Source organism: Crocuta crocuta, unplaced genomic scaffold (genome assembly GCF_008692635.1).
Source record: "Crocuta crocuta isolate KB4526 unplaced genomic scaffold, BGI_CrCroc_1.0 scaffold160, whole genome shotgun sequence".
Lineage (NCBI taxonomy): Eukaryota > Metazoa > Chordata > Mammalia > Carnivora > Hyaenidae > Crocuta > Crocuta crocuta.
In genome coordinates, this window is record NW_027527591.1 from 1,737,412 (window position 1) to 1,763,969 (window position 26,558).

The 26,558-nt window shown below is 33.5% G+C and overlaps 1 protein-coding gene across 1 annotated transcript in view; it reads left to right on the top strand.

The window, feature by feature from the left end:
- The window catches only part of ERBB4 (erb-b2 receptor tyrosine kinase 4), an 830,995-nt gene that overhangs the window by 529,133 nt on the left and 275,304 nt on the right, over window positions 1-26,558 (top strand). Inside the window, exons 6-12 of the mRNA XM_077770965.1 lie at window positions 5,709-5,827; window positions 8,742-8,883; window positions 12,772-12,885; window positions 14,473-14,599; window positions 19,968-20,041; window positions 20,982-21,072; window positions 23,234-23,433. Of these exons, the coding sequence (XP_077627091.1) occupies window positions 5,709-5,827; window positions 8,742-8,883; window positions 12,772-12,885; window positions 14,473-14,599; window positions 19,968-20,041; window positions 20,982-21,072; window positions 23,234-23,433 (867 nt within the window). The remainder of the gene's footprint in view (window positions 1-5,708; window positions 5,828-8,741; window positions 8,884-12,771; window positions 12,886-14,472; window positions 14,600-19,967; window positions 20,042-20,981; window positions 21,073-23,233; window positions 23,434-26,558) is intronic.

The following is a 26,558-nucleotide window of genomic DNA, read 5'->3' on the forward strand; positions in this document are numbered from 1 at the left end:
TTACTTTAATTTCTTGAGATGACAGATATTCTTTGAACAGTATCCGCTTACTGTGGAATGTATGATTCCTTAAGCTTTATACAATTCTATTTTGCCTTTTAAATTTGTTTAATATTTATTTATTTTTGAGAAAGAGAGAGCACGAGTCAGGGAGAAGCAAAGAGAGAGGGAGACACAGAACTGAAGCAGGCTCTAGGCTCTGAGCTGTCAGCACAGGACCCAATGTGGGGCTTGATTGAACCTAAGAACTATGAGATCATGACCTGAGCTGAAAAGTCAGATGCTTAAGTGACCGAGCCACCTAGGCACCCCTATCCATCTAATTCTTATGGATATTTTGGATGAATTTACATTCCTAATTTCAAACTTGCAGAACCCAATATAATAAACACCTTAACTTCCCAGATTTTACCTTTTATATTACACAATCACAGCTAGTGATGTACCATCAATGAATAAGATAGTTAAAATTCGACCCAAATGTTTAATACACCCAATGAAGCAATTTAGGAAGGATGCTAAATATAAGAGGGGACTATCTAATAAAATAATATTCAGGCAAGGGTGGAAATTAATATAACCAAAGCAATTATAACTTAATGTTCCCATGGAGGCTGAGTGAGTTATCTCATTGATTTCAGGCAATGTTATTTTGTTTTGTGTTTCCATCATAATAAAATATGAGTATAGTTTGATGTGTTTAATTCATATTAAGTGGTATTATTAATCAATAAATGCCATCAAATAGATTATAAAAAGGAAATGTTTTCTTTCTAAAAATAAATCTCACATAACAATGTAAAGAAGTGTTTTTTAACTGTGTCATATCACTGTTTAAAGATTAAGCTTATTGTTTTGTTCTTTATGCTTATATTTTTACCTGTCAAGCAAACACTTCTAAATATATTTCATGCTTACTGAACTTTCAATTGGAATTAAGGCATGTGAAAACTGTGATAGCAAAAAGTGCTATTTTTAGTGTTGAATATATCATACATTTTTTTATTTTTAAAATGCATTATAGACTGCTTTTGGAGCAAAACCCATAATTCTCTTTTTAATATCTTAAGTCAAAAATTTAAAAAGTAATGGCTTTGAGAGATGTTTCTTTGCATGTTCTTGAAATGGAGTGGCATATCTAAGATCAAAGTGTCCTGAAAAAATATGAGATATGTGGCCACTAGATAGATGAAATTGCTATTTTGAACAATTTAAAGTTGACTCAACACATATGAATGAATAATTTCATGTACATGCTTTAAAAATTTCAGAGTGCCTGGGTGGCTCAGTTGGTTGGACGCCCAACTTTGGCTTAGGTCATGGTCTCATGGTTTGTGAGTTTGAGCCCTCCATTGAACTCTGCACTGACAGCTCGGAGCCACCTGGAGCCTGCTTTCGATTCTGTGACTCCCTCTCTTCCCACCCCTCCCCAGCTCACACTCTGTCTCTCTCTGTCTCTCGAAAATAAATAAATGTTATTTTTTTAAATTTTCAGAGCATAATAATTATTATTGAACCTAAGATTGTACTATGATAGATTATATTTTAAATACTATTTTCATATTTAGATAGTATACTCAATGAGAGAATTGACCTTAATATGAACAGTTAATATATACTTTTAAAATAAATTAATGGTTAATTATACTTATAAATTTTACCTACATTAAGTTTCTCATGAGGTAGGAAAGACCAAAGTATATAAATGAAGAGAAACTGAAACATTTTGTATAGTTACCTTAAACCACTATAGAATTAAAAATAGAAATTAACACTTAGACATATGTGTTTAATTTTAAGATATGGTGTGACTTCTAGGCTATTAATGCTGACTCACTTTGTGCTATTTTGAGCTGAGCAATGCCTGTCAACTTAAAGCAAGTTAATAGACTGTACTGGGATAATACTTATTTTAAATCTAATAATTTGTTTAGTTAATAAATGTCTGCTATTTCAATTAACAACTTTGGTACATCAAAAAATTCTTGTTAAATCTGGAAGAGAGGAATGATATGAGAATTTATTTTTTACAAATTATCTATTAAAAGTGTTTTCTTTATGTAGTATAATTAGAATATCTAAATAACTACTACTTGGATAAAAGATAGGAACATCAACATAACTCCGATGTATGAATATGAAGATTTAATGAGTGGATATAATTTGTTTGGGTAATTTTATATATGTAGTATATATGTATACGTAATGTGTATATATGATGAATATGAAATCTAAATAACCATTACATGAATGAAAGGTACAGTTCTTTTTTTTTTTAATGTTTTATTATTTCTGAGAGAGGGAGAGAGACAACATGAGCAGGGGAGGGTCAGAGAGAGAGGGGGATACAGAATCTGAAACAGGCTCCAGGCCCTGAGCTGGCTGTCAGCACAGAGCCCGATGTGGGGCTCGAATCCACGAACCATGAGATCATGACCTGAGCCGAAGTCGGACGCTTAACTGACTGAGCCACCCAGGCGCTCCTGACAGGTACAGTTCTAAACACTGGAAAACACCAACAAAATATGTAATAAGTGAGTTTTAAAATATGCTAGGTGGTGATCATTGCTATAACAAAGATGAAAGAAGGAAGGAAAGATGTAAGGAGGGAGAGAAAGTAGGAAACAGGGAGAGAAAGAGAAAAACAAAGAGAAAGAAAAGAGGAAGGTCCATCAGGAACCAGTAGTTTGGAAAGGATTCAGTATTAAATAGGGGTAGACTTCATTGAGACAATGAGGTGGAAGGTAAGAGAACAGGACGAATTGATTTACTATGTAGAACTTTCTATAAGAATACTTACAAAAGAAATAATTTATTTCAAAATTTAATATTACCCAAGTTGCAAGTACAAAATATGCTGCCACAAATCCAGGCTTAAAAATTTACCTTTTTCAAAATCTTCTATATGAGGATAGGAAGTATCAGATAACTTTATTTTTATAAAATAAAAGCAAGACAGAGAATGAGTCCAAACATTGTTTCAATTTAAACTCTATTAGATGTTTGTATTGCTTGTACTACATAGGTAAGGATATAATCAGTTCCAATAAAGGAATATAGTTTATATTTAAGTATTATATACTATTTTATTAATATCATAATCAGGTTCAATAAAAGAGGATCCAAGTGAAAATGTGGAATCATGACATAATCAATAACAAAACTTAAGGAGCTTTTAAATCTAATAATAGACACTAAAAATATTTAAATTATTTGTATTATTTGCCTTTTGATATGCTCTGTTTCTGGGTATTTTAAATATTATCTATTTACAGGTTTTTAGTATCCTACCTCTTTAACTCTCTGCATGTTTTTTTCTTTGATATATACATTAAGTGGCCACTAAATGCTTTCACTGAGTTGGCAATATATGATTTATTTAGTTGGAAAGGATACTTACTATCTTGTATACAAAGTGTCAAGCATTGTACCAGTCCCTAGGGATAAAAACATCAAGAATAAGACAATAGACTTCAATAAAAACTACTCTAATAGTTTAGTAGGGGGAGAAAACCTAAAAAAAAAAAAAATACAGTGTAAAGTATAATAATAATATCTAACTGTTGCTGAGAACTATTAACAGGGGCCACGTTAAGCACTTTATATCTATGTATTTATCTTCAATCCCATTAGACACATACAAATACTCAATCCGTCTTAAAACTGGTAAAGTGAAATACAAAGATATTCAATAACTTGCCCATATCACAAGAATAGAGTTTGAATTTGAGCATAGGCCTTCAGACCACAGAGTCTGCATTAACTTTCTCCCTTGTTCGGAAGAAACAGTGATAAACTAACTCATCCTAGAGATGTATCTGGAGTTTTCAGAGGGAAAGTGGTATCTGAATTAGATCTTGTAGATGAGTATTTGCCAGGCAGAGAAGACAAGGAGGGTTTTAAGCATGGATGAGAACATTATAAAAAGGCAATAAGAATCAAAATTGAAAATGATGCAGGAAATCAGAAATCGCAAGTGCAGTTTGTGTATGGTTGGATGTGGAAAGCACAGTGAGCAACACCAGGAAAGATAGAGGTGGAGTTTAATTGATGAAGCACTTTTATCCTTTGCTAAGGGTTTTCTCCTTTAGCACAGGGATGACAAGTTTTATCTTGTGAAACAACACTGATTTATAGACAGTGGCTTGTATTTTCAAGCCATTGCTTTTAGAGTAGCATGGACAATTTATTGGGATCTGAGAAACCTTTTAGAAGGTTATGTAATAATTTAGAAGTTTTTGAACAAAGTTGGAGTAGAGAGGAGGGACAGTAATGAGGACTCTTAGTTGGTAATTTTATTTGATAATTTTGTTAGGTATGTGAAGTAAGGGGATGAGGGCAAAGGAGAAATAGAAAACATCATACTTTTTTTAGCTAAGCTACTGGATGGATAGTGCTAATTAAGAGAAGGGAACAAAAGAGAGAGAGATGCTTGACTGGTGGAGGTGAGAAAGTGAGTTACATTCCACATTGTACATCTTGAAGTATCTAAATGGGGTCTTCTGTAGGTACCTGGTAATCCATGCTGCTGCTCAGTAGAAAATTCAGATTTGGATCTGATGTCATCTATATAGATTGTGAGAAAAATAAGGAATTAAGGATTTCATTTAGGCATGAGCCCGTAACCCGAAGAAAATTGTCAAGATCTATTCTGGAGAATACTACTTAAAGGGCTGAGTCTTGCTATAGTAGCAATGAAGGAAGCTTTGAAGAACTAGTCAAAAAAATGGAAGGAAATCATATTGAGGTGGAAGTATGGAAGTCAAGAAGGGATGTGCTATACATATTCTGTAACATTTATTTCTCTAAATATTTAAAAAATATCTCTTTGGAAAAAGTGAGATGAGTGTCCCTCAGTGCTATAATTTTGACACCCAGCCTATTGCACTGATTTTAGTAAAGCATACCTTGATATAGTACTGTCAGCTTGGATCAAAGGATGTTATAAGAAAAGACCAATGGAAATTTTTATGTCTACTATGAATGCGCCCCTTCCTTCTTTCCTTCCTCCCTTCCTCCCTCCCTCCCTCCCTTCCTCCCTTCCTTCCTCCCTCCCTTCCTCCATCCCTTCCTCCCTCACTTCTTTTGAGAATATTGCACTGTTCCTTACATAGAAATCCTGGTAGAAATTTTACTTAAGTCTCAAAAATAGAAACACTTATGTTACTAGTGACCAGTTATCTATATCTGTATCTAAATTTTTATTTATATATCTACTTGATATGAATCATGTACAATATAATGTGAATCATGTAAAAGTTTATGTTTCCCTTTTTGCATTGACTACTAAATTGACTGCTTAGATTTCGCATTGACTACTAAAAAGCCATAAAACCTTAGTGTACACATTGTGAATTGACTTCACTGCTGACGCCATCTTTTGCACCCTGCCAAAATACCTTATTCAGTTCCTTCAAATTTGATTCTTTCCTGCTAAGTTGTACAGTAATATTTTTTATGAAACATGAGAAGTGTTTCCTGGAACAAGAAAGAAGATAAAAACAAATGTATGTATTAATTTTTGAAGGTTTCTGTACCGTGATTTTGACCTGCTGCTGACTTCATTTGGTAAATGTTTGCTGAATTGACTCAGTGGTGAGCTGATTATTGTTATCTGGGAGCTCAGCCTTTGTCAATGACTCCAAAGCACCTTAGATGTTTCTCCTGGTGGCTGACTTTGATCAAGGTCCCATCTCTGTCTTCTACAGTGACAAGGACGGTGTGTGCAGAACAGTGTGATGGCAGGTGCTACGGACCCTATGTCAGTGACTGCTGTCACAGAGAATGTGCTGGAGGTTGCTCAGGACCGAAGGACACTGACTGCTTTGTAAGTCTTGGAGCTTCCCTTTCACTCTCCTGATCTCCCTCCTTCCTGATTGGACTCAGGCCCATTAAATCTTTAACATCTTATTAAAATAAGATCAAATTTCACCCTTTTTAGGATTAAGAAAAAGGTTTTACCTTTCTATAATTCATCCTCTCACTGGATAGCTATTGATTAACTAGCATGGTTCTGTTCTACTAAATGAATTACATCTTTTGGAAATAATTTATATTACAGATGAGATGTATTGGAGAATGTGAAGGAGAATCTATTGAGATGTCTTTTTAAAAGCTAATAGTGCCCTTCCAAAATTTACTTTGATTACCTGTTTATGTTGTTGCATCATTGAATTTTCTGAGTGGGGGCTTTTGAATTTTATTTCTTGAATTTAAATTTCAAGATTATAAATATTGATTTCTAGATTATTCATAAATTTGTTCATTTAACTCTTTCCCAGTATATTTTTGTTTACATATTAATATTATTCAAAATATGGGGCTCCTGGGTGGCTCAGTCGGTTAAGTGTCAGACTTCGGCGCAGGTCATGATCTTGCAGTTCATGGGCTCGAGTCCCACTTCAGACTCTGTGCTGACAGCTAGCTTGGAGCCTGGAGCCTGTTTCAGATTCTGTACCTCCCTCTCTCTCTGACCCTCCCCTGCTCACACTGTCTCTCTCTCTCTCAGAAATAAATAAAAAAATTAAAAATTTTGTAAGATTTACAAATGCATGCTTAAAGCAATTTATATGCTAATCTGTGTGATTTTTATTTTAGAAAGGGACAGTTTTCTTTCCTTAAAATTTACATTTATAGCTCGTTGGGGACATGTTTTAATTACATTTTAATATCCCCAATACAGTTCTTTCTGCTCTTTTGAATACAGTTCTGTGAACTATAGTTAACACAATTTCATAAATACAGATATTATTTTCATTTTATGCCAAAAATAATAAAATAAATTGTTTTTGCTATTAAACATGAACACAGAAATGCATTTTTTCCCATTCTCATATATCCAGAGAACACACATATATATTTAGAATTAAATATTTTTTCAAAATGACACAACTCTGAAAATAAACACAACATAAATTAAACCTCTTATGATATAGTCATTTCTTAATTTTCTTAATGTTACAAGAAAATTAATTTATCTACCCTAATCCTATATTGAAACAAAAGTATATATTGCAGAAGTGAATATGGAAGAAGAAGTAAAGAAAATAAAATGTTAAAAATTTAAGGAGGATGCTTAGCAGGTTTTGAAGTGAGATGCTTTCCCTTGCTTATCACTACATACGGGGGTAAAGCCTGACGTGATGGACACTGAACAGGTATTGTATTAACAGTTCCAAAGCAGTAACAACAAGAAACATCAACAATAGCCATTCTTTCATGGTTCCATTGTCAGGATAAGCAGAGTGCCTGGTAAGCCTTAGAATTCTCATTTCATTACTTTTATGGAATGGTCCAATGACTCCACATTGGCATTTGGTACAGAATGTTCAAGAGTGCCAGACTGAGGCCTTGGTGTAAGTTACGTTGTTTTGTCTGCTGTCTGGAAGGTACATTTGTTTGATTTCTTTGGTTTATGTCCTTTTATTGCCAAGCAGTCTGTGCACAACACTGTGTAAAGTATGTTCATAAAGCAATTATGAGGACACATGAAGTTTTATAGCCATAAATTAAAACTCACTGAGTTTTCTAGATGGCTTTTTAATAGATTCTTCCTGGAAAATGCCATCTTAGTGAATAATGTATCATGAGTGAGTCTCATTCTGATTATGCATCTAGTAGGCCATCGTCATGTTTGTGATGAAGTGCTTGCTAAAACAACAATTGATGAAGAAAATGTTTTGAGGAAACAAAATGAATTAGTGCTTATTAATAACCATACATACAATTTGTGATGAAATATAAAATATAGCTGGAGTTCATATGAGCTTAACTTCCAAGGCCTAAATTATTCCTCTGAAGGTTTAAATTGTTTAATTAAGAGACTTAGTTAATCCACTGTTTTGAAAGCCATGTTTTTATGTATATATATATATGTATTTACGTATATATTTTTATATCAAATACCTAACTCTCAGGTGGTAAAGTTGTTTTTAATTCTTCTCAAATTCATTTGAACATATTATCAAATTGAAGTTTCAATACAAATATGTAAGTCAGCAGAAACAAGCTGTTTTATTTGAACTTGATAGCTTTTACTAAATCGTGTGGCATTATGAAGAAAGCCACACAGGAAATGGCAGCACATTATTTAATTATGAGCTAAGTATGTCTGCTTCCCTTCATTTTGGCATTAAGTACTCTGTATTTACACGGACTAGTGACCTGCTAAAGCCTTTTCTTTACGTCCGGTTTAAATGGCTATTACAGTGTTTACTCGCCATACAGTGGTGACGAATCTGCTTACCATGCCACTTACGGCATTGAACTTTCCAAACACCAGTTTTAAGGAAAAATCTAGATGGTAGAACTGGGAAGTCAGTTGTCAGTGCCAGACTCTGAGACTAAACATAAACACTTTAAATATGAGTGAAAATAATTTTTCACTGTGAGATAATTTTAATAATTTAAACTAATTATTAGTTTGGAGATTACTGGATAGAGACTAAGTTAACTTGAGCATCAATAATTTCGTATAGATTTTATATTCATTGACATTGAAAAAACAATTTTATAAAATTTTAGAAGTCCTAAACAAATGAGAACTTTCAAATAAGCACTTAATGACTATAAAGTGTCGAATTTTATACTTTTTGTGAAATATAATAAGTATAGAGCACATATATATAAATATAAACATAATAATAAAGAATACATCCTTCTCACAAAGCTGTTACAGCAATGTTCTTTTAACGAGAATTATGAAGGTTATTTTTAAATGAAATTAATTTGCTATGTTGCAGGCCTGCATGAATTTCAATGACAGTGGAGCGTGTGTTACTCAGTGTCCCCAAACTTTTGTCTACAATCCAACCACTTTTCAATTGGAACATAACTTCAATGCAAAGTATACGTATGGAGCATTTTGTGTCAAGAAATGCCCACGTAAGTAACAAGATAAGTATAGCCAATTTAATTAGATCATCAGTTACAAACAAAAAAATGTTGTATACATTTATTGTCATTTAAAACTTGCAACAATAAATTAAGTATGTAAGTAAATACAAAAAAAATAAAACTTGCAACAATATGGTGAATTACTTAGATATAGGTCCTATTGCTACTATTTCACAAATAAGAAAATTAAAATTCAAAAAATTAAACTGATTGGTCCAAAGTCTCAGCAAAGAAGTGGCACGTTTAAATTTAGAATGTGTTACGAAGACGGAGATGGAGGAAGGCAAACCATAAAAGACTCTTGAGTACTGAGAACAAATTGAGGGTTGATGGGGGGTGGAGCAGAGGGGAAAATGGGTGATGGGCGTTGAGGAGGGCACTTGTTGGGATGAGCACTGGGTATTATATGGAAACCAACTTGACAATAAACTATAATAAAAAATAATAAAGTTAGAATGTAGTATCATTGCCTTCTAAGCTCACTGTTTTCACTATACCTCATGTATTAGTACATGATACTGTTTCTCAAAAAAGTGATTAGTTAAGTGGGAACAAGCTCTGTAATGAATGAAGTCTGCTTCTAATCACAATGAATTTTTACCTAATACCATCTCTGATTACTTATGTGTAATAGATTATATAGCATGATAGTTTTAATATCAAATCTAATCTTAATAACAATAGATGTGAAGGGCATGTTGAGAGGTCTTTACAAAATTGATAACTCATCCTGGGATTCCAAGTGACCAGCTTCCCATTCATCAATAATTCAGTATAATATATGTCTTCATGTTTGTTCCAGAGTGAGCAATGAGACATTATTTCTTCATTGTTTTGCCTAAGAAAAAGAATCACTGCATTTGTCCACATACTCATTTAAAAGAAGAAGGTTTTACAATCTACATCATATTACTATTATGGTTTTCTTCATTTTGTGTCTGTGGTTGAATAGAAAGTATAAAGGACATGGGATTAAAGTGGCTCTGGCTTCTGGCTTTTTCCACTTATTACTTATATGATTTTAAGTGAACTATTTAGTTGTCTGTATTCTCCTTAAGAGGGGGATAGTAATAATCATAGTATTCTCTTTCCTAGAGTTATTATAATGATCAAAGGGTTGAGGAATAAGAATCAGAGGGATAGTATATAAAAACAAATGTTTGAAAACAATGATAATTCTAGTCATTATTATTATTTTTTAATTTTTTTATAGTTTATTTTTGAGACAGAGATAGCATGAGTGGGGGAGGGGCAGAGAGAGAGGGAGACACAGAATCTGAAACAGGCTCCAGGCTCTGAGCTGTCAGCACATCTAGTCATTATTATTACATATTTTTATGTTGGTTAAAAGAATAGTTATGCATATAAGCTTTTAACACCTAAATTGTGGCAAGTGGAGAACTATTTTGTGAAATTATATGCCCAGTTTCCTTAGCTAGCTCATAAATATTCTTTCTTGGAATAGTTTAGGTCAATCAAATTACAGACTAATTTAAAAACACTTCAGTATTTATCTATGTAAAATTAGAATATTTGAAGGGCCCTGCTCATGAGGCACGAACTATTTTGGGAAAACAAAGACATTTAGCTTCTAAATACTGGTCTACAACTTCCAATCCAGAATTCTAACATTCAAAAATTCCAGACAAATACTTTTTGCAACTCATTTGTCTGCAAAATCTGAACCTAACTCATATGATGGCATTTATAATTTGTATTTACTTCACTTGGCATATATTGCTGCAAAAATGTAGAAGTGTTTAAATATGGGGTATTTCTGAAGACCTTGCGGAAAGGATGGTCACATAATATGCAGGATATTCAGATGTCACAGACTTGGTTCTCCTCCCACAGAGATTAGGTCCTTAAGGAGGAATGTTCTCAGAATGAGGACAGAAAGAGGAAGAAAAGGAAGGGAACAGGCTGTGAGGCAGTCAGTAATGTGCCTTTTGTTGCTGGATGCCCTCTGGTGGATGTTAACTGAGAATGCAAAAATCTTCACACTGTGCCCACTCCTATGGGTTCATATATATCCCTCCACCCAGACTTCCTTCAATCCCAGACTTCCCAATATTCCTTCTCCCATGGCAAGCTACTGCTCATGAGTCCGTACTTACTCTAAGCTCAGGTCACTTCTGCACAATGTAAGTATCATCTGAACTACCCAGAACTATGCCCACTGGTAGGTTTTTTTCTTGCCACTTGTCTTTCAAGTCTGCTCCTGAGTGAGGCTGCAGGGCAGCTGCCATTCTTTTTGAGCTGCTTACACCCACTTAGGTTTTCCTCTCTGTTAGCTGTCACAAGTGCCCTCTCTTGGTCCCCACGCAGCCATAGGTCTGAGCTGAGTGAGAGGTGCCAGCAGGAGGAGTCTGAGCAACCTGCTTATGTATTTACTTACGCCTCTGCTGTGAATCATATCCAATATTAAATGTACTGCTTCTGTCTTGCGGTAGATTCCTGTTGGACATGGCCAACATTGTGACATCATGGTTCTAATAAAACCTAATTTATGATGGTCAAATCTTTCTTTAATTTTTTAAAGTTTATGTCTTTATTTTGAGGGAGAGAGAGACAGCGCATGCAAGAGTGAGCATGAGTGGAGGAGGGGCATAGAGAATGAGAGAGAATCCCAAGCAGGCTCTGTGCTGTCACTGCAGAGCACTATGTGGGCTTGAACTCACAAACTGGGAGACCATGACCTGAGCCAAGATCAAGAGTCAGACATTTGACCAACTGAGCCACCCAGGTGCCCCTATGATGGGCAATTCTGACTAGACGGTCAATCAATGACCCATGGTTAGGTGCTCTATCTCTAGCTAGAAGCACGTCAGGAGTTGTTTATTAAATGGTGTATAATTATGTGCTACAGATTGCATGGCCTGGCTATAGAATTGTAGAAGTCTCTGACATGATTTTCCAGCTGGGATTTGCCATAAGTCCATATGAGTTATTTTCCCACAACAGACATTCCTACTACCATATAGCCTCTTGGGTTTTATGACCCAAGTAGCATAATTGCTTGCATCCCCGACTGGACCTACATCACACATGTTTTCTGATATGAGAGCCCCCTTCAAGCCCAGAAGCCTTCCATACCACTGAATATTAGTCCAGAAGCAGTACTCCCAGATGTGAAAGGATACTGCCTTTAAAAAATAAAGTGGCCTAGCAGGTGTTGTGTATTCCCTTTATTGTGGGAAGCTCTAGGTGCAATAATTTGTTCTTTTCTGGGGAGAGACAATGTCATGGCATATTCCAGATCACCGGACCCCTAAATATTTCACCATTGTATCAGGAAATTAGATATTCCTGGTTTATGTAGTATGCCTTTCCTAAGATGCTGCCTTTCAAATTCCGTTTTGTTTCTTTATATAAAACGAGGGAACAGTTTCTATGGCATTGCATTGAAAGATAGAACGCATTTTGAACATTTCCTCCTGGATATGAAGTGCACTTTCTTGATTCAAGGCAATTCAACTTCAACTTCATTTGTGCTTCATGTAACTTGAAGTATTTTTAGACTTCAAACTTGCATCATGACATGAAATGAAGTGGAACTGTTGAAAAACACAAACTAAATGTCATGTAGTTTCCTAAGTCTATAAAAGAAATTCACTCTATCTTGGGGGCAATTCAGGATGTGAAGCAGTAGTCAAGCAAGTACTAACCGTTGTTAACACATGCTGCCCTTGGATTTGAATGTGGATGTTCATAGATTCTATTTCAGATTGAGATATTTAAATGGAGATGTTTTAGGTAAAGAGATGTGTATACTACCAATGATGCTAATCCCATTGTCAAGCCCTAAAATACTTCTTTTAAACTTGTTTTCTGAACATCACCATTATTGCTAATTTTACTTTTTTTTTTAATTAGATAACTTTGTGGTGGATTCCAGTTCCTGTGTGCGTGCCTGCCCTAGTTCCAAAATGGAAGTGGAAGAAAATGGGATTAAAATGTGTAAACCTTGCACTGACATTTGCCCAAAAGGTGAGTGATAGCTGAGATTATTTTGTCTAGCATGGGGTTTTCCTATGTACTTCTTACACCAAGGTTTTTCCATGTACTTCTTAATGGACCGCCTAAGTTTGCTTCTCTGAACACATCACTCCCACACCAAACCTTCCCCCACACCCTTTTCCATGGCTTTGAATAGTTCTCCCAAGTATCAACTGTCTTAAAAGTGTGTATTATTGATTTTGAATAATCTATACTAAATGATCCAGGTAAAATTCGGAGTTCTCTTTGATAGAAACTCAGGGGGGAAAAAAGTTGTGTTTTATTCTATATGTAGCAGATCTTAGAAGTTATGAACATAACAAGGAACACATGACTATCTTAACATCAAGAACCCATTTTAGTCACTTGCCACTCTATGCTAAATGATCTGCTGTACATATGAAGTAGTGCAAAGGGACAAATAACATATTTACTCTCCAGGTCTTTAAAACTATTTTGAAAGGTTATAAAATGACATGGAGATTTACTGTACATATTAAATAAATATTGAAGGTAATTCATGTCATAGAATATTAGTGGAGAAAGAAATCCTTTCTAGCTGTGTTGCTCAAATTCGTCACCAGAATGAAACTTAAATTAAGCAGGATGAAAGTAGAGTCCAAATTTTCTGGATGATATAAAACTTTACAAAGTATCAAAGAGTGTCTTTTAAAAGGGCACACTTCAGACTTACTTTTAGTCTACGTTCTCTCTTTCTCTCCTCTCTCTCTCTCTGCCCCCAACCCATGCACCCACACAAATACACATACTTTGTTTTGTCTTCAAGTAGAGCCTTCAGAAAGTGTAGGTAACACTGAATTTAAGAATTTAAATATAAATACTTAAATAGCTCTTGATTCTGATTACAACTTACATCATTAGTACTTTGTTTAATATATATTTTTAATAAGACCAATATTTTTAAAACAACAGTTTGTAAACCATCCTTAGGCTATGAAATTATTTTCCTCAACTGATTTAAAAATATTAAAAATGGTATTTTAGAAAGATGAGAAAATAGTTGATTTTATGTGCCAGGGCTAGTATTGATTGTTAAACGTTTTGTTTCAGTTATGCATGTGCTCTGTGGGTATACTGGGACTTGATATAAGATATGATTCTTATGGGGCGCCTAGGTGGCTTAGTCGGTTAAGCGTCCAACTTTCACTTAGGTCATGATCTCACGGTTCGTGGGTTCGAGCCCCACGTCGGGCTCTGTGCTGACTGCCAGCTCAGAGCCTGGAGCCTGTTTCAGAGTCTGTGACTCCCTCTCTCTCTGACCCTCCCCTGCTCACGCTATCTCTCTCTCTCCTAGAAATAAATTAAAAAAATAAAAAAAAAGATATGATTCTTATGAGTCATGGTGACTAGACTATAATGCAGGGACAATATTTGAAAGCAGGCCCAACAGTAAAAGTTGCATGATTATTTTATTTGTTAGAAAACAGTTTATTTCTTACGTTGAATTCTTTTCTATCATTTTATAATGAAAACACCTGTTATTTTATTTTTAAAATGCACTGATTTATTGATGAGATAAAAGTTTCTCCCCTCCCTGACTGAGTCTCGTCTCTACAGCTTGTGATGGCATTGGTACAGGATCCCTGATGGCAGCACAGACCGTGGATTCCAGTAACATTGACAGATTCATAAACTGCACCAAAATCAATGGGAATTTGATCTTCCTTGTCACCGGTATTCATGGGTCAGTATTACATTTTTGTAGAAAATTATTTTACAAAGTATAGACAAAGCTTAAAAGATTCTTTAGCTTTGTCTGTTTGATTCCTTTTGACCCAGATGAGTTCTGCCCCACATGAACACCCTTCTCCAGCAAAGTCTGCCAGATTTTACCATCAGTGATAGTAAAAACCAGTTTTGAGATATATTCAGACTGTGAGTTTAGTAATACTTAGATTTGACAAAATGCATTTATATATAAACTAAAATGTATTTGTAAGACATCCTCCTCAAATCTACAGATTTCAGAAAGCTTGACATATTTTTAGATATGTTTAGGGAAACAATATCAATGGGTACAGTGAGGAATTTCATTCCAACTCTGACGGATTAGTTCAAGAAAACATAAATTAATATTACATATTTTTAAGTTTATTTATTTATTTTGAGAGATAGACCACAACTGGGGTAAGGGGCTATGAAAGAGGGAGAGTTAGGATCTCAAGCAGACCATGTGGTGTCAGCACAGAGCCTGTTGTGGGGCTCAAACTCACAAACTGTGAGATCATGACTTAACTCGAAACCGAGAGTCAGATGCTTAACTGACCGAGCCACCCAGGTGTCCCTTAATGTTCCTTTTAAAATGTATCTCATAGAAAACAAATCAGTAAGTTGAAATTCTCTTGAACTTTTAGAAATTCTCTTTGCCCTGATGTATCCTTTTCTCTTTCTTTAGGTTAGGAAGTTAGTATTAGTATAAGAAATCTATTAAATGAATTTCATTTTAGCAATAAAAATTGTAACATTTTCTGAGCTACTTCATTACAGAACCACCTGCTGATTTTAACTGGGAAAACAACCAAGTTTGTATTCTTTCAGTTGTAATAAAAAATGTCACTATTTCTACTTTATATTTTATCTATTAATCTATATTACTCTTAATCCCTAAATATTAGTGCTAAAGGCTACAGATAAAGAATATTACTCACATATTTCAATTCAAAATCTTAACTCTAAACATATATCACATCATATCTAGAAGCAAAATAATTTAACACCTCATGAATAAATATGTCCAAATAGGAAAAGCAAGAGAAATAGAACAAAATGTTTCTTTCCATACAAATAAATTACAATAGATCTTATTACATAAAATACTTCTTTACTTTAAAATGTTGCTATTAATATGGGTTTATGCCAGATACTGTAATGGTATGTCCACACTTTCTGCCCCAGATATGTTATATTCACCCCAGGTGATGTTTACAAAATAAATATATATGGTCAAAATTTCTAACTTCTCATTAAAAAATTGTAGACTTGGTTATCCTTAGCACATACTTCTACATGGCAACAATATGTTGGAGCTGGGTAGTTCTAGCCATTTTGAGATAGGATAACCAAACTTACCATAGTCGCCACTGACTCTCTGAACCCATCTACATGTCTATCCTTACCTCCTTGGCCCAACTGGTAGGAGACCTGGGTCAACATTTAAGTGCATCTATATAATTGACTGCATGTATGAGATTTACTAAAACAATATATCCTCATTGTAACTATTTTCAAAAACCACATATCACCATGAATAAAAGATCATATCATGTTAACAGCCTCTTCTGAGAAATAGGAAGACATACCCACTTAATTCACATTGCCTCCTTTACATGGGTATAATAAATGAATTGGCCTCAGGTTCATCAGTGTGGGGAGATATTTGAAAACAATCTCATAAATTGCACTAGAGAAGTTGTTTTCATTCTAATCAGGGATAACGTCCATCTTGTGCATAGTTTTCTTACTTCCTTTTGAATTCTGAAATAAAAATCATAGAGAATATAACTTACCTATATCCATAATTTTATGAAGTGATTATAATTCTCTAATTGTAATTTAAAGAAATACAACAAAAGTAACATATAATAAAATATGTATTGTTAGAAAAATGCTCAGCTTCTACTTACTTGTAATGAAAGTTTGGATTTATGAGACCTAAGATTAGAAGTCATTCTGTGACAGAAGTATGGGGAAATAAAGAGCAGAGTAACATGACCACTGGAATAGGAAATAAGTAACAGACATATTGTTATATGATGAGAGGAAGATGGAATTAAATATTATTGAAATAGAGGCAATCTGACTACAGAATTACACACAGTCAAGGAATGATCAACTATGAAGTTTGTGCACATGAGTCCTTAATTGGGTGGGACATTTTACGGTTGTTCAAGACATAAGGCAAACCTTTGCTGTAAAAGACATTTAATTTTTTTGGCTTGAAGTTATTACAAAAAGCCTATAGTGTTCCCCAATCTATAGTGTTACCTTCAATCTTCTTTTTCTTTTTTTTTTTTAAATTAAATTTATGTATGCTTTGGGTAAAATAGCTAAGGTATTCCTTTAATAGGCAAAATTCATAACTAAATGAGATTATACTTTTCAAAAACATGTTTCTGCAAAAAACAAACTTATTGTCAATTTGTCAATTAAAATTTTAATATACAAAAGAACCCAAGAAGTTTTTTTTTTAATGTTTATTTATTTAGTTTGAGGGGCACGGTGGGGCTGAGAGAGGAAGAAGGAGAATACCAATCAGGCTTCTGCTCAGCACAGTGCCTGATTCGGGGCTAGATCTCATGACCCTGAGATCATGACCTGAACCTAAATCAAGAATCAGAGGCTTAACCGACTGCCCCACCCAGGCACCTCAAGAACTCAAGTAACATAATTGGCATGTTTATAGCACAGTAGTGCCATTGCCAGAAATTACCTCGGCACTCTTGCTCCTTTATTTAGAATGGAAACCACAGGCAAACCTGTGATTAATGTAATCCATAGGAATGTTCACCTTTCATCTTTTGTCATGTTTGACAATGGTCATGCGCATGTACTTAAAGTAACAAAATGTTCACCAAATAAGCATGTCCATGCTGTGTTGCAATGAGACACAGACCAGATAGTAATTAGATAATACAGTACAATGATGATAGACAATGGAAAAGAGATAATGGGTTTTAGTGAAAAATAAAGCAATTTCAATGGAATTGTAAAAATATGTTTCTCTCTATCCTGAGCTTTATTTTGGATCACTAAATACAATGACAGGGTGGACATAATGTTCTTTCACATGGCTCTGAATTTAGCTAGGGAATTTCTTGATTTTAAAGTACTATGGATTTCAAGTGGCTATAAGATGCAACTCCCTGCAGGTAGTTTGAAGTTGGTAAGTAGGATTCTGTCAACCTATTTTATGAGAGTCCTGAATCTCTCAAATTAAGTATATAAAATTTCTGTGGTCCATTGGGCTTCATATGAACAGTCCAGAACTCATTTCATTCCTGGAAACTTGGAAGTGTTCTCAATATAGGTTTGTACTGACCCCATTATTATGTGCTTGCCCTGAATTTTGAGTGTTTCTCAATAAAGCCAAGATATTTGATTATATGACCAGAGCTGTTCTGTACACTGCTTTTCATCAAAGAACAAATGTTGAAAGCTCATTCTACTACCGCAGAGCTGATATCTCAGTGTATGAGTCTTTGCACATTAAAAAATGGTAACAACAAGATTTTTCACACACGGTGAACTTAATTTTTTGGCTTCATATTCATCAAAAGCTTACTTATTTGTTCAATGTATCTTCATTTATAAATAGAACAAGTTTTCCAAGACATTTAATTTAGACTTTAAGCTTTTGAGAGACATTCATATCACATTGAGGGAAATCTTAATTATGTGTGAATTATGGGGAAACTAATTTAGTGTTTCTCCAAGCCTTGTATAATACTCCCTGTTAAACTAGTAGTACGTTCTGCCAATTACACTTCTTAGTTTGAAACAATATTTAATCAAGTGGAGTTTCTGTTGTTGTTGCCTTTTTGTGTTTTGATTTTTAAGATATGGGATGCTGCATGGTATAGAAGAATACACAGATGAACCTAGTTGAGAGAGCCAGTACAATGGGGTTCCAGAGATCAAGGTTGCTGGAACTAATAGTGTTTTTAAGGCTCTAACGCTAGGATGAATAAATGTCAGTAGGTTCAGACTCAGATTCCTAAAAGATACCATATGTCTATCTGTTTGTCAGGGGTTATGGAGCACCTTGACTGATAGCCCTATTAAGGCTGCATCCAATGTATCACTGTATCCTTTTGTTTATTCCCCAAATAAAAAAGGAGGTTCTCAAAGATGTAAAACAGATGTACACAGCAAGAATAAAACTCAGTTGATTGCTACAGGTGGATACACGCTTCTAAGAAAACCTGTTCATTGTTCTTAGATTAGTTTTGCTTTGTTTTGTTTTGAGAAATGGTCAATGAATAGAACTTAATTTTTCTCTGAAGTGTGTGTAGTGATATGAGGTCTCTCCTTGTCTAGGATTGTCTAGGTTGTCTTTCAAAGTAATAAAACTTAAAAACAAAATATATTCCTTAAAACAGCTTAAGGTATTACTTGAATTACTAAGAAATTTTTGGTATTGTGTTTATATTTAAGATCCTAGTTTGCAATTATTTTGTATATTCAGTACATTATGCATGAAAAGTATCTTCCTGAGAAGAAAACTTCTAAAAAATCCATTAAATATTTAATTTTAAAAGATATTTTATGCTCATTTTTAAAAGACAGGGCATCTATATATAAATAACATTAATTACAAAAATATATTTATTCATTAGGAGACGATATTTTTTAAATCTCCAAAATTTACACTTTAAATTTACACTTTTTGGATATTATTAATTTTGTTATAAATTTTGTTTCAGATATTAGTATGATTCCTAAAGAAGGAAGCAAATATTTCCTGTTTTTATAAAAGCAAATATGAATAAACCAGATAGGAGTAACACTTCTCTGAATAATCATTATGAAGAGTAACTTTCATACAGTGTTATAAAAATCCACTAATAAACGTAAGGATACACCAAAAAAGATAAATTTGACTTCATGTATTTTTTTTAATATCCATCTTATGAAATTGTAGGTGCTGTTAGCAATTCAGAATGCTTTGAGAAGCCCAAAAGCCAATTGTTCTCACCATAAGTTATTTGCAGTTTATTTTTCCCAATTAAGAACAATGTTTAAAGGCAAAATAAAATAAAATTGTTTATAAATGGACTTGTTATAATTGGAGGCTTCTTTAGGATACTCACACTGGACCATTCCTCTAAGTCTAGAATAGCCTTCAATAAACAGCTCATATTTGATGCAATCAAAAATGTCCTCAAAGCACCTTTTAATCCTTCTTCGTGTGTAGTGTGGAAAACTGGACAAGACATTGCTAACCTTTCTGTTGTGCATAAAATTCAATTTGAATGAAATAACTATAGTCACATTTCTTATGTTTTTACTCCTTTATATAATTTAAAATCTGGCTGTATCTTTTAATTCGTTAGGGACCCTTACAATGCAATTGAAGCCATAGACCCAGAGAAACTGAATGTCTTTCGGACCGTTCGAGAGATAACAGGTAATTTTTAAGTGTGATTGTTGTGCTAGGAACTATATGATCTTTAGTGTTTTACTGAAAATATTACATAATATTGAAATCAACTTATTTTCAAGGCAAATTCCAGTTTTAAAAATGCATGTTATTTGAAATGTTGGGTGTCTTTATTCCTTAGCACTTGTGCGCATTTGGAAAGCCCATGGAACTTATAAAATAAAATATCCTTGAAATTTTTGTTACTTTTTTTGTGTCAACTGAACATTGAATCCATGTTTTGCTATTTATTTTTCCACAAGTACTACTGGGCATGGATAACATGTAGCACTCATTTAGGACTTATTTAGCACTTATTGAGCACCTCATATGTTCAGGGCTGTTATATAGTAGTTGATAGGGGACTCATAGACATAAATTAGATACGGATTCATGTCAAAGAATGGTAAATCAAATGAGGAGGGCTAAATATATCTATATGAATGCATTAGGATACAATGTAGATAAATGGTGTTATAAGTATAAAATAGTAAAGGTTTTCCAGAGAAATTAAAGCTATATTTTTCTCTTTATCTATTTGGACTTTGTATTTTGATTTTAGAAAAATGATTCAAATTAAGAATAATTTAAATCTTTTAATACATATAGTTCTCTGATTCCATGTGTGAGAAACCTAGATTTTTCGCTCATTAGTTTGATATTCATTATATTGAGTATTGTTAGCCCAGGAACTTTGAGTAAGGCCCTCAATCTTAGAAGAAGAAATATGAGATAGAATGACTCAAAATAGGAATATTCAGTGTATTTATTTTTACTTCCTATCTTTTGAGACATTTTCATTATATTTCAGGAATAATCAGTAGTAAACATGGTTACTGAGACAATGATATTCTGAGGTTTTTTGTTTTTGCTTTTGTTCATTTGTTTGTTGTTGTTGTTGTTGTTTTACTGCCCACATTGTTTTTAGGTTTCTTGAACATACAGTCATGGCCCCCAAACATGACCGACTTCAGTGTTTTTTCTAACCTGGTGACCATTGGTGGAAGAGTACTCTACAGGTGGGTGTATATGTTTAGGGATGCAAGTCTTCCAGATTTCAAGAGTAGAATTATGTGTACAGATGTCAAAGTTTCAGCCTCATTTATTCTATATTTATTCTAGAAATATTGGGTTTCCATTTTTAATTCCAAAGGTAAGCCCAGTGAAAAATACCCCTTACTGTGCTTTAAAGTATGGAGGATACCAAATAAATAAACAAATAAATAAAGTACACAGAATAAACAGTTTAAGTTTTCAACTGCCTGTCACTTAAAGCAATTATTAGTGTTTCATAAATACAGAGTGCATAATATGATCTCATAAAATCAAACCTTTTGAGTTTATATTTAAACCTTTATATTTTTTTAAAAAATGGCATTGGATGACTTGGTACTGGCTTACGTGTGTGGGATATGCTGTTTTACCAGAAGGCTCTTGTTCTGTTTCTGGTGCCAGCATTTGAACCATGAATCACAGGGCCAATATTTCAGGACTTGGCTCACCAGTCTACGTGCAATGGAGATTAATAATGGACAGAACAATCAGGGCTCAGAAGGACACTGTTCTAAAGGTCTAATGTCAATATTTTTATTCACATAATAAAAATGAATGAGTAAATATTTATTAAGGCAGTGCTTTATTTTATTTCAGATTTCATCTGTATGAGATTCTTATTTATGAACAATTAAAAGCTGATTTACATAAAGGGGTTTAGATTTAAGTTTTTCTGCTTAAATATGAAAGATGCCTTAAATCAGTATTATCATCACATATCCTATAATAAAATTTCATGGAAATATTATTGAATTTTTGAAAAGGGAACAAGTACTTAATGAAAAAGCATAGTTGAGAGATACAGTTTATACAAGTGCTATATACAACCAACTTTTATTATCCTTTGAATCAAATGTTAAAAATCTGTCAACCGTTATTGTGTTCACATTATAATAAACAACACAAGATGGGAGCACAGATTTCAGAGAATGAATTACATCTCAGTTGAATATGCACATTACTTATATGTACATATATAAATCAATTTATCTTCAAGACATATATATATGGATATGTATATAAGAATATATGTAGGTATATGTGTGTATATATATATAATATCTCCATGTGTATGTGTGTGTGTATACATATATATAACACATGGGAAAACTTCTGAGCATTGACAGCAAAGTATATTTAGACTTATAAATAAAACAAAAGGGGACAGCTTTGATCCCCAAAATGTAAAATATTGTTCATTAGTTGATTGAAATGTGAGAAACACATGATTCTTTAGAGAATGAAAAAGGAACTTAATTACAAAATGTGGACTATGTTAAAATGTAAACAATTTCCTTGAAATGATAATTTGTTTCCACATTAGAGTTGTTATTTAATTTTTAGAGATGCTTTCCCCCAGTTGTCCAAGCCTTCTGAGTATTATTTTTTAACTTTTAGCTTAATTTTATTCTTCTCTTTAATTTTTAATGTCCTTTTCCTTACTTATACATTCTTCAACTATTAAAATTATACTCTGGTTTCTGAGGTATAAATTAAAGCTAAATAACTGTGGTCATTCTCTGCGATATTTACCCTCTGAAAGCAAGTCTAAATTTATGAAGTTGAGTAGAATTAATGTCTTACTTTATGTAGATGAACAATCATTCCATAAACATCTCTTAATTATTTAGGCTTTTTAAGGTTTTAATTTTTAAGTAATGTCTACACCCAACGTGGGGCTCGAACTCACAACTTCAAGAACAAGAGCTGTGTGTTTCTTCAAATTAGACAGCCAGATGTCCCTAATTATTTGGTTTTAAAACAGAATTTCATCCTTGAGGAAACTTAGACTTAGGGAATAGTGGGGAAAATAGGGAGCAGGTATGCTAGTACTAAAATGTAAACAGAGATAGAGATATCATTAATATTTATATTTATGAAAAATGAACATTTTCCTTTTGGGAGTCAAATGCTTACTTTTAAAACTTGGTATATAGCATATAAAGAAATAATGTTCAGATCACAATTTATTGATTTAATCTATTTTTTATGATCTGTTCACATTCTTTTTGGAGTAAGATTTGGCATCCTTATTTTACTTCAGGAATGTATGTCATGGCCAGAAAGTACTTATTAATATATACATATTAAACATTGTTCTGTTTTCTCCCCCTCCCTTCTCTTTAGTGGTCTCTCCTTGCTTATCCTCAAACAACAGGGCATTACTTCTCTACAATTCCAGTCCCTGAAGGAAATCAGTGCAGGAAACATCTATATTACTGACAACAGCAACCTATGTTATTATCATACCATTAATTGGACAACACTCTTCAGCACTATCAACCAAAGAATAGTGATCCGGGACAACAGGAAAGCTGAAAATTGTAGTAAGTACATTATTTGGACATTAAAACAAAAACTTTGGACACTTTCTCCCATTCTGTGTTGGACTAATCACTTAAAAATAACTGGTACAGAATTGTTTCCCCCTTTTTCTCAACCCTTAAGAAGGGAGGTAGCTAATCAGCATAGTGTGACTTTTTATCATCTATTGCATGTTTTTATAACATACTGCATGCTTGCAAATCTTTTCCAATCATAAGAACCTTCCTGACTTAGATTCAATAGGTATAAATGGAACTGGGGATTCTAAATATTTAATAAGCATACTGGATAATTCCTTGCAGGTGATCAATTTGTAGAAATCTGGCCTATTGAATTTTCTGTTTGATTTTTGGTTTCAATGAATTTGGTATCATAGGATAACAGAGTATTTGCTATTTGGGGGGGGTGGCAAAAATGCAGATGTATTCTGGGGCGCCAGGGTGGCTTAGTCGGTTAACCGTCCGACTTTCACTTAGGTCATGATCTCGCGGTTTGTGGGTTCGAGTCCTGCGTCGGGCTCTGTGCTGACTGCCAGCTCGGAGCCTGGAGCCTATTTCAGAGTCTGTATCTCCCTCTCTCTCTGACCCTCCCCTGCTCACGCTGTCTCTCTCTCTCCTAGAAATAAATAAAAATATTTTTAAAAAATGCAGATGTATTCTGAAATGTGTAAAAAAGGCTGTTAAGAAAGTTTATTTCATAAATGCATTTCTGTAGGCTTTTCATGGTTGCTTTGTTCATTTATTTTGCCACTTATTGATCCACTGCATCATTTTTTTGTTACACAGAAGCAAATGATGTTTTCATAGGCACATAACTATGGTATTCCTATCTTAAACTTTGATATTTCAATGGTTAATACTTAATTCTTCTGTGTATTTCTACTAAGTACTCTTTCTTTCTACAGCATACAAGTGCCACCGCTAAGCATGTATGTCTGCTTTACTTATGATAAATATCAAATAAAAAGACTTAGAATTTAGATGATCTATTACAAATACATATCCTTGCTGTGGTCATAAAGTGTCAGTCTTCTTAAAAATCTCAACCCCTAAGAAACATTTTGCTGTTGGATTTCCTCAGCAACACTGGAACAGTCACGAAGGTATATTTACATAATGAGTGAGTTCATTTTGTATGTGTGTGAGTGAATAGCAAAGGACGTTTTTAAAAAGTATGAACTCTTAAGAGGCTTTTATGATTTCGCTTTACCAAGTTAAAGAATGACTTAAGTTCTGAGTCCCCCACCTTCTTTCAAAAAGTGTTTAATTTGTGAGGAATTCACATTTTAGCTGCTTTGGCCCCTTATAAATATTTTTGGAGAAAAAAACTATTGCAACCTGAGGTTTTTGTTTCTTCTGTTCCACAAAGAATCGAGAAATATAAAATCTTATTATATATAAAAATATGTGTGTTTTTATTGAATAATACTTATCCTTTTATTTAGCCTGGATTATTTGCATGATTTTATACCTTTTGATTTCTAACATAGAGCTTGTTTTTGTTCCTAATGCTTAAGCTTCTTATCCTATAGTTTTATATGTGTGTTTATATATGACCCAGACAGAATAGATTATTCACAGAAATTAAATAGAATCTTCTTCAACACAAATGTATAACTATTTTCCTAAATTAGGGTTATAGTTATAGTCTCCTTTCTTCCTACTTCATTCAAAAAACAAAATAAAATAAAACAGTAGTACTACTATAAAAACAAGAAAACCTAAACCAAAAAAAAAAGAATCAAAGAAACACATTCCTCTTTCACCCATTAATCATTTTACAAATCCCACATTTAATTCTTTTATCTTTTATAAACCTGAATAAAAAGTGAATGGGAAGAAGAATATGCAGAAAGAAATAAAATGTAAAAAAAACAAGACAGGGAAAAATTATGTGATCATTCCATACTCTTTAAGACTTCTTTTCAGGCAACCGAAAAAGTAAATAACAGTAAACTAAAAATCTAACATGTTTTTTCAATTGTCAGTGCTACACTTAGACTGAGTTTAACCTTTTATCAGACCATGCATGTATTTTTTTGTTCTGTGTTCTTAGAGTGGACTTCTCAGTTTGGGGAAGAAATGAAGCAGTTAGAAGAAGCACAGTCACAAGTGCTTTGGGAGAAAATTAAGCATTATCTTTTTAAATTCATAACATTTTAGAATAAACAATTTTGCATGAAATCCATTGATCACAATTTGAATTTCAGTCTAATAGTACATTGGATCCTGAATTTTCAGAAATGTAACTACCTTGTAAACTTGACTTGAGAGGTGATGCTGCTGATGTTTACCTCGAGCCTGCAATGGTTGCCCAAGCATGATTAAAGCCTTTTTATCATCCATAGTACTATCTGCAAATGTGAAAAGTTAAATATTTGCTTCATTTTCAATGCACTGCACATATTGCATTTTAAAGATGTTCTCTCTTAATATGCTTTGCACATAAAATATACACAATCACACACATATTCACAAGATACATACATATGTATGCATAACACATACACATGTACACACCCCTAGAAAACACACACATGCATACATACGCAGTCACCATAAAATACTCTGATAGAAATTTGAGCATTGGCTTGGTAACTTCAAAGACAAGGCAGCCTTGATTCTTAACATTGTTTTTGGAGTTGAACATGATTTAAACAGCAATGACAATAAAAGAAAAACTTCACCTCACATCTGTAAAGTGTGAAAGTGGCTTGAGCAATCTTAAACTTTTAAGTCAAAATTTTCAAAGCAGACTTTATAGTTTGAAGAGATTGAGATGGAGAGAAACTCTAGGACATGAAAAGCTAGAACATTTTCTTTCTCCTTCATTTGTATGGCTATAGCACAAGCAAAATGACAGTGCTGGTTGGAAGAATTTTGGGGTAGGTTAATGAAAGTGTTTGAAGTTTCTTAAAATATCTAAACATAAAGTTTTAACACTAAAACATAAATAGTAAAGAGATTATATTACTTTAACCCTTCAGAATCCGAGTTATGTTTAAATTCATACACCTTTATCTTAAAATATATTTGTACATATACACTTAAACCAAACATAAACAAGAGAAAATAAAGTCATAATCAATTTTCCAAAATGAAGTATATTTATTTTTCAAATTATCATT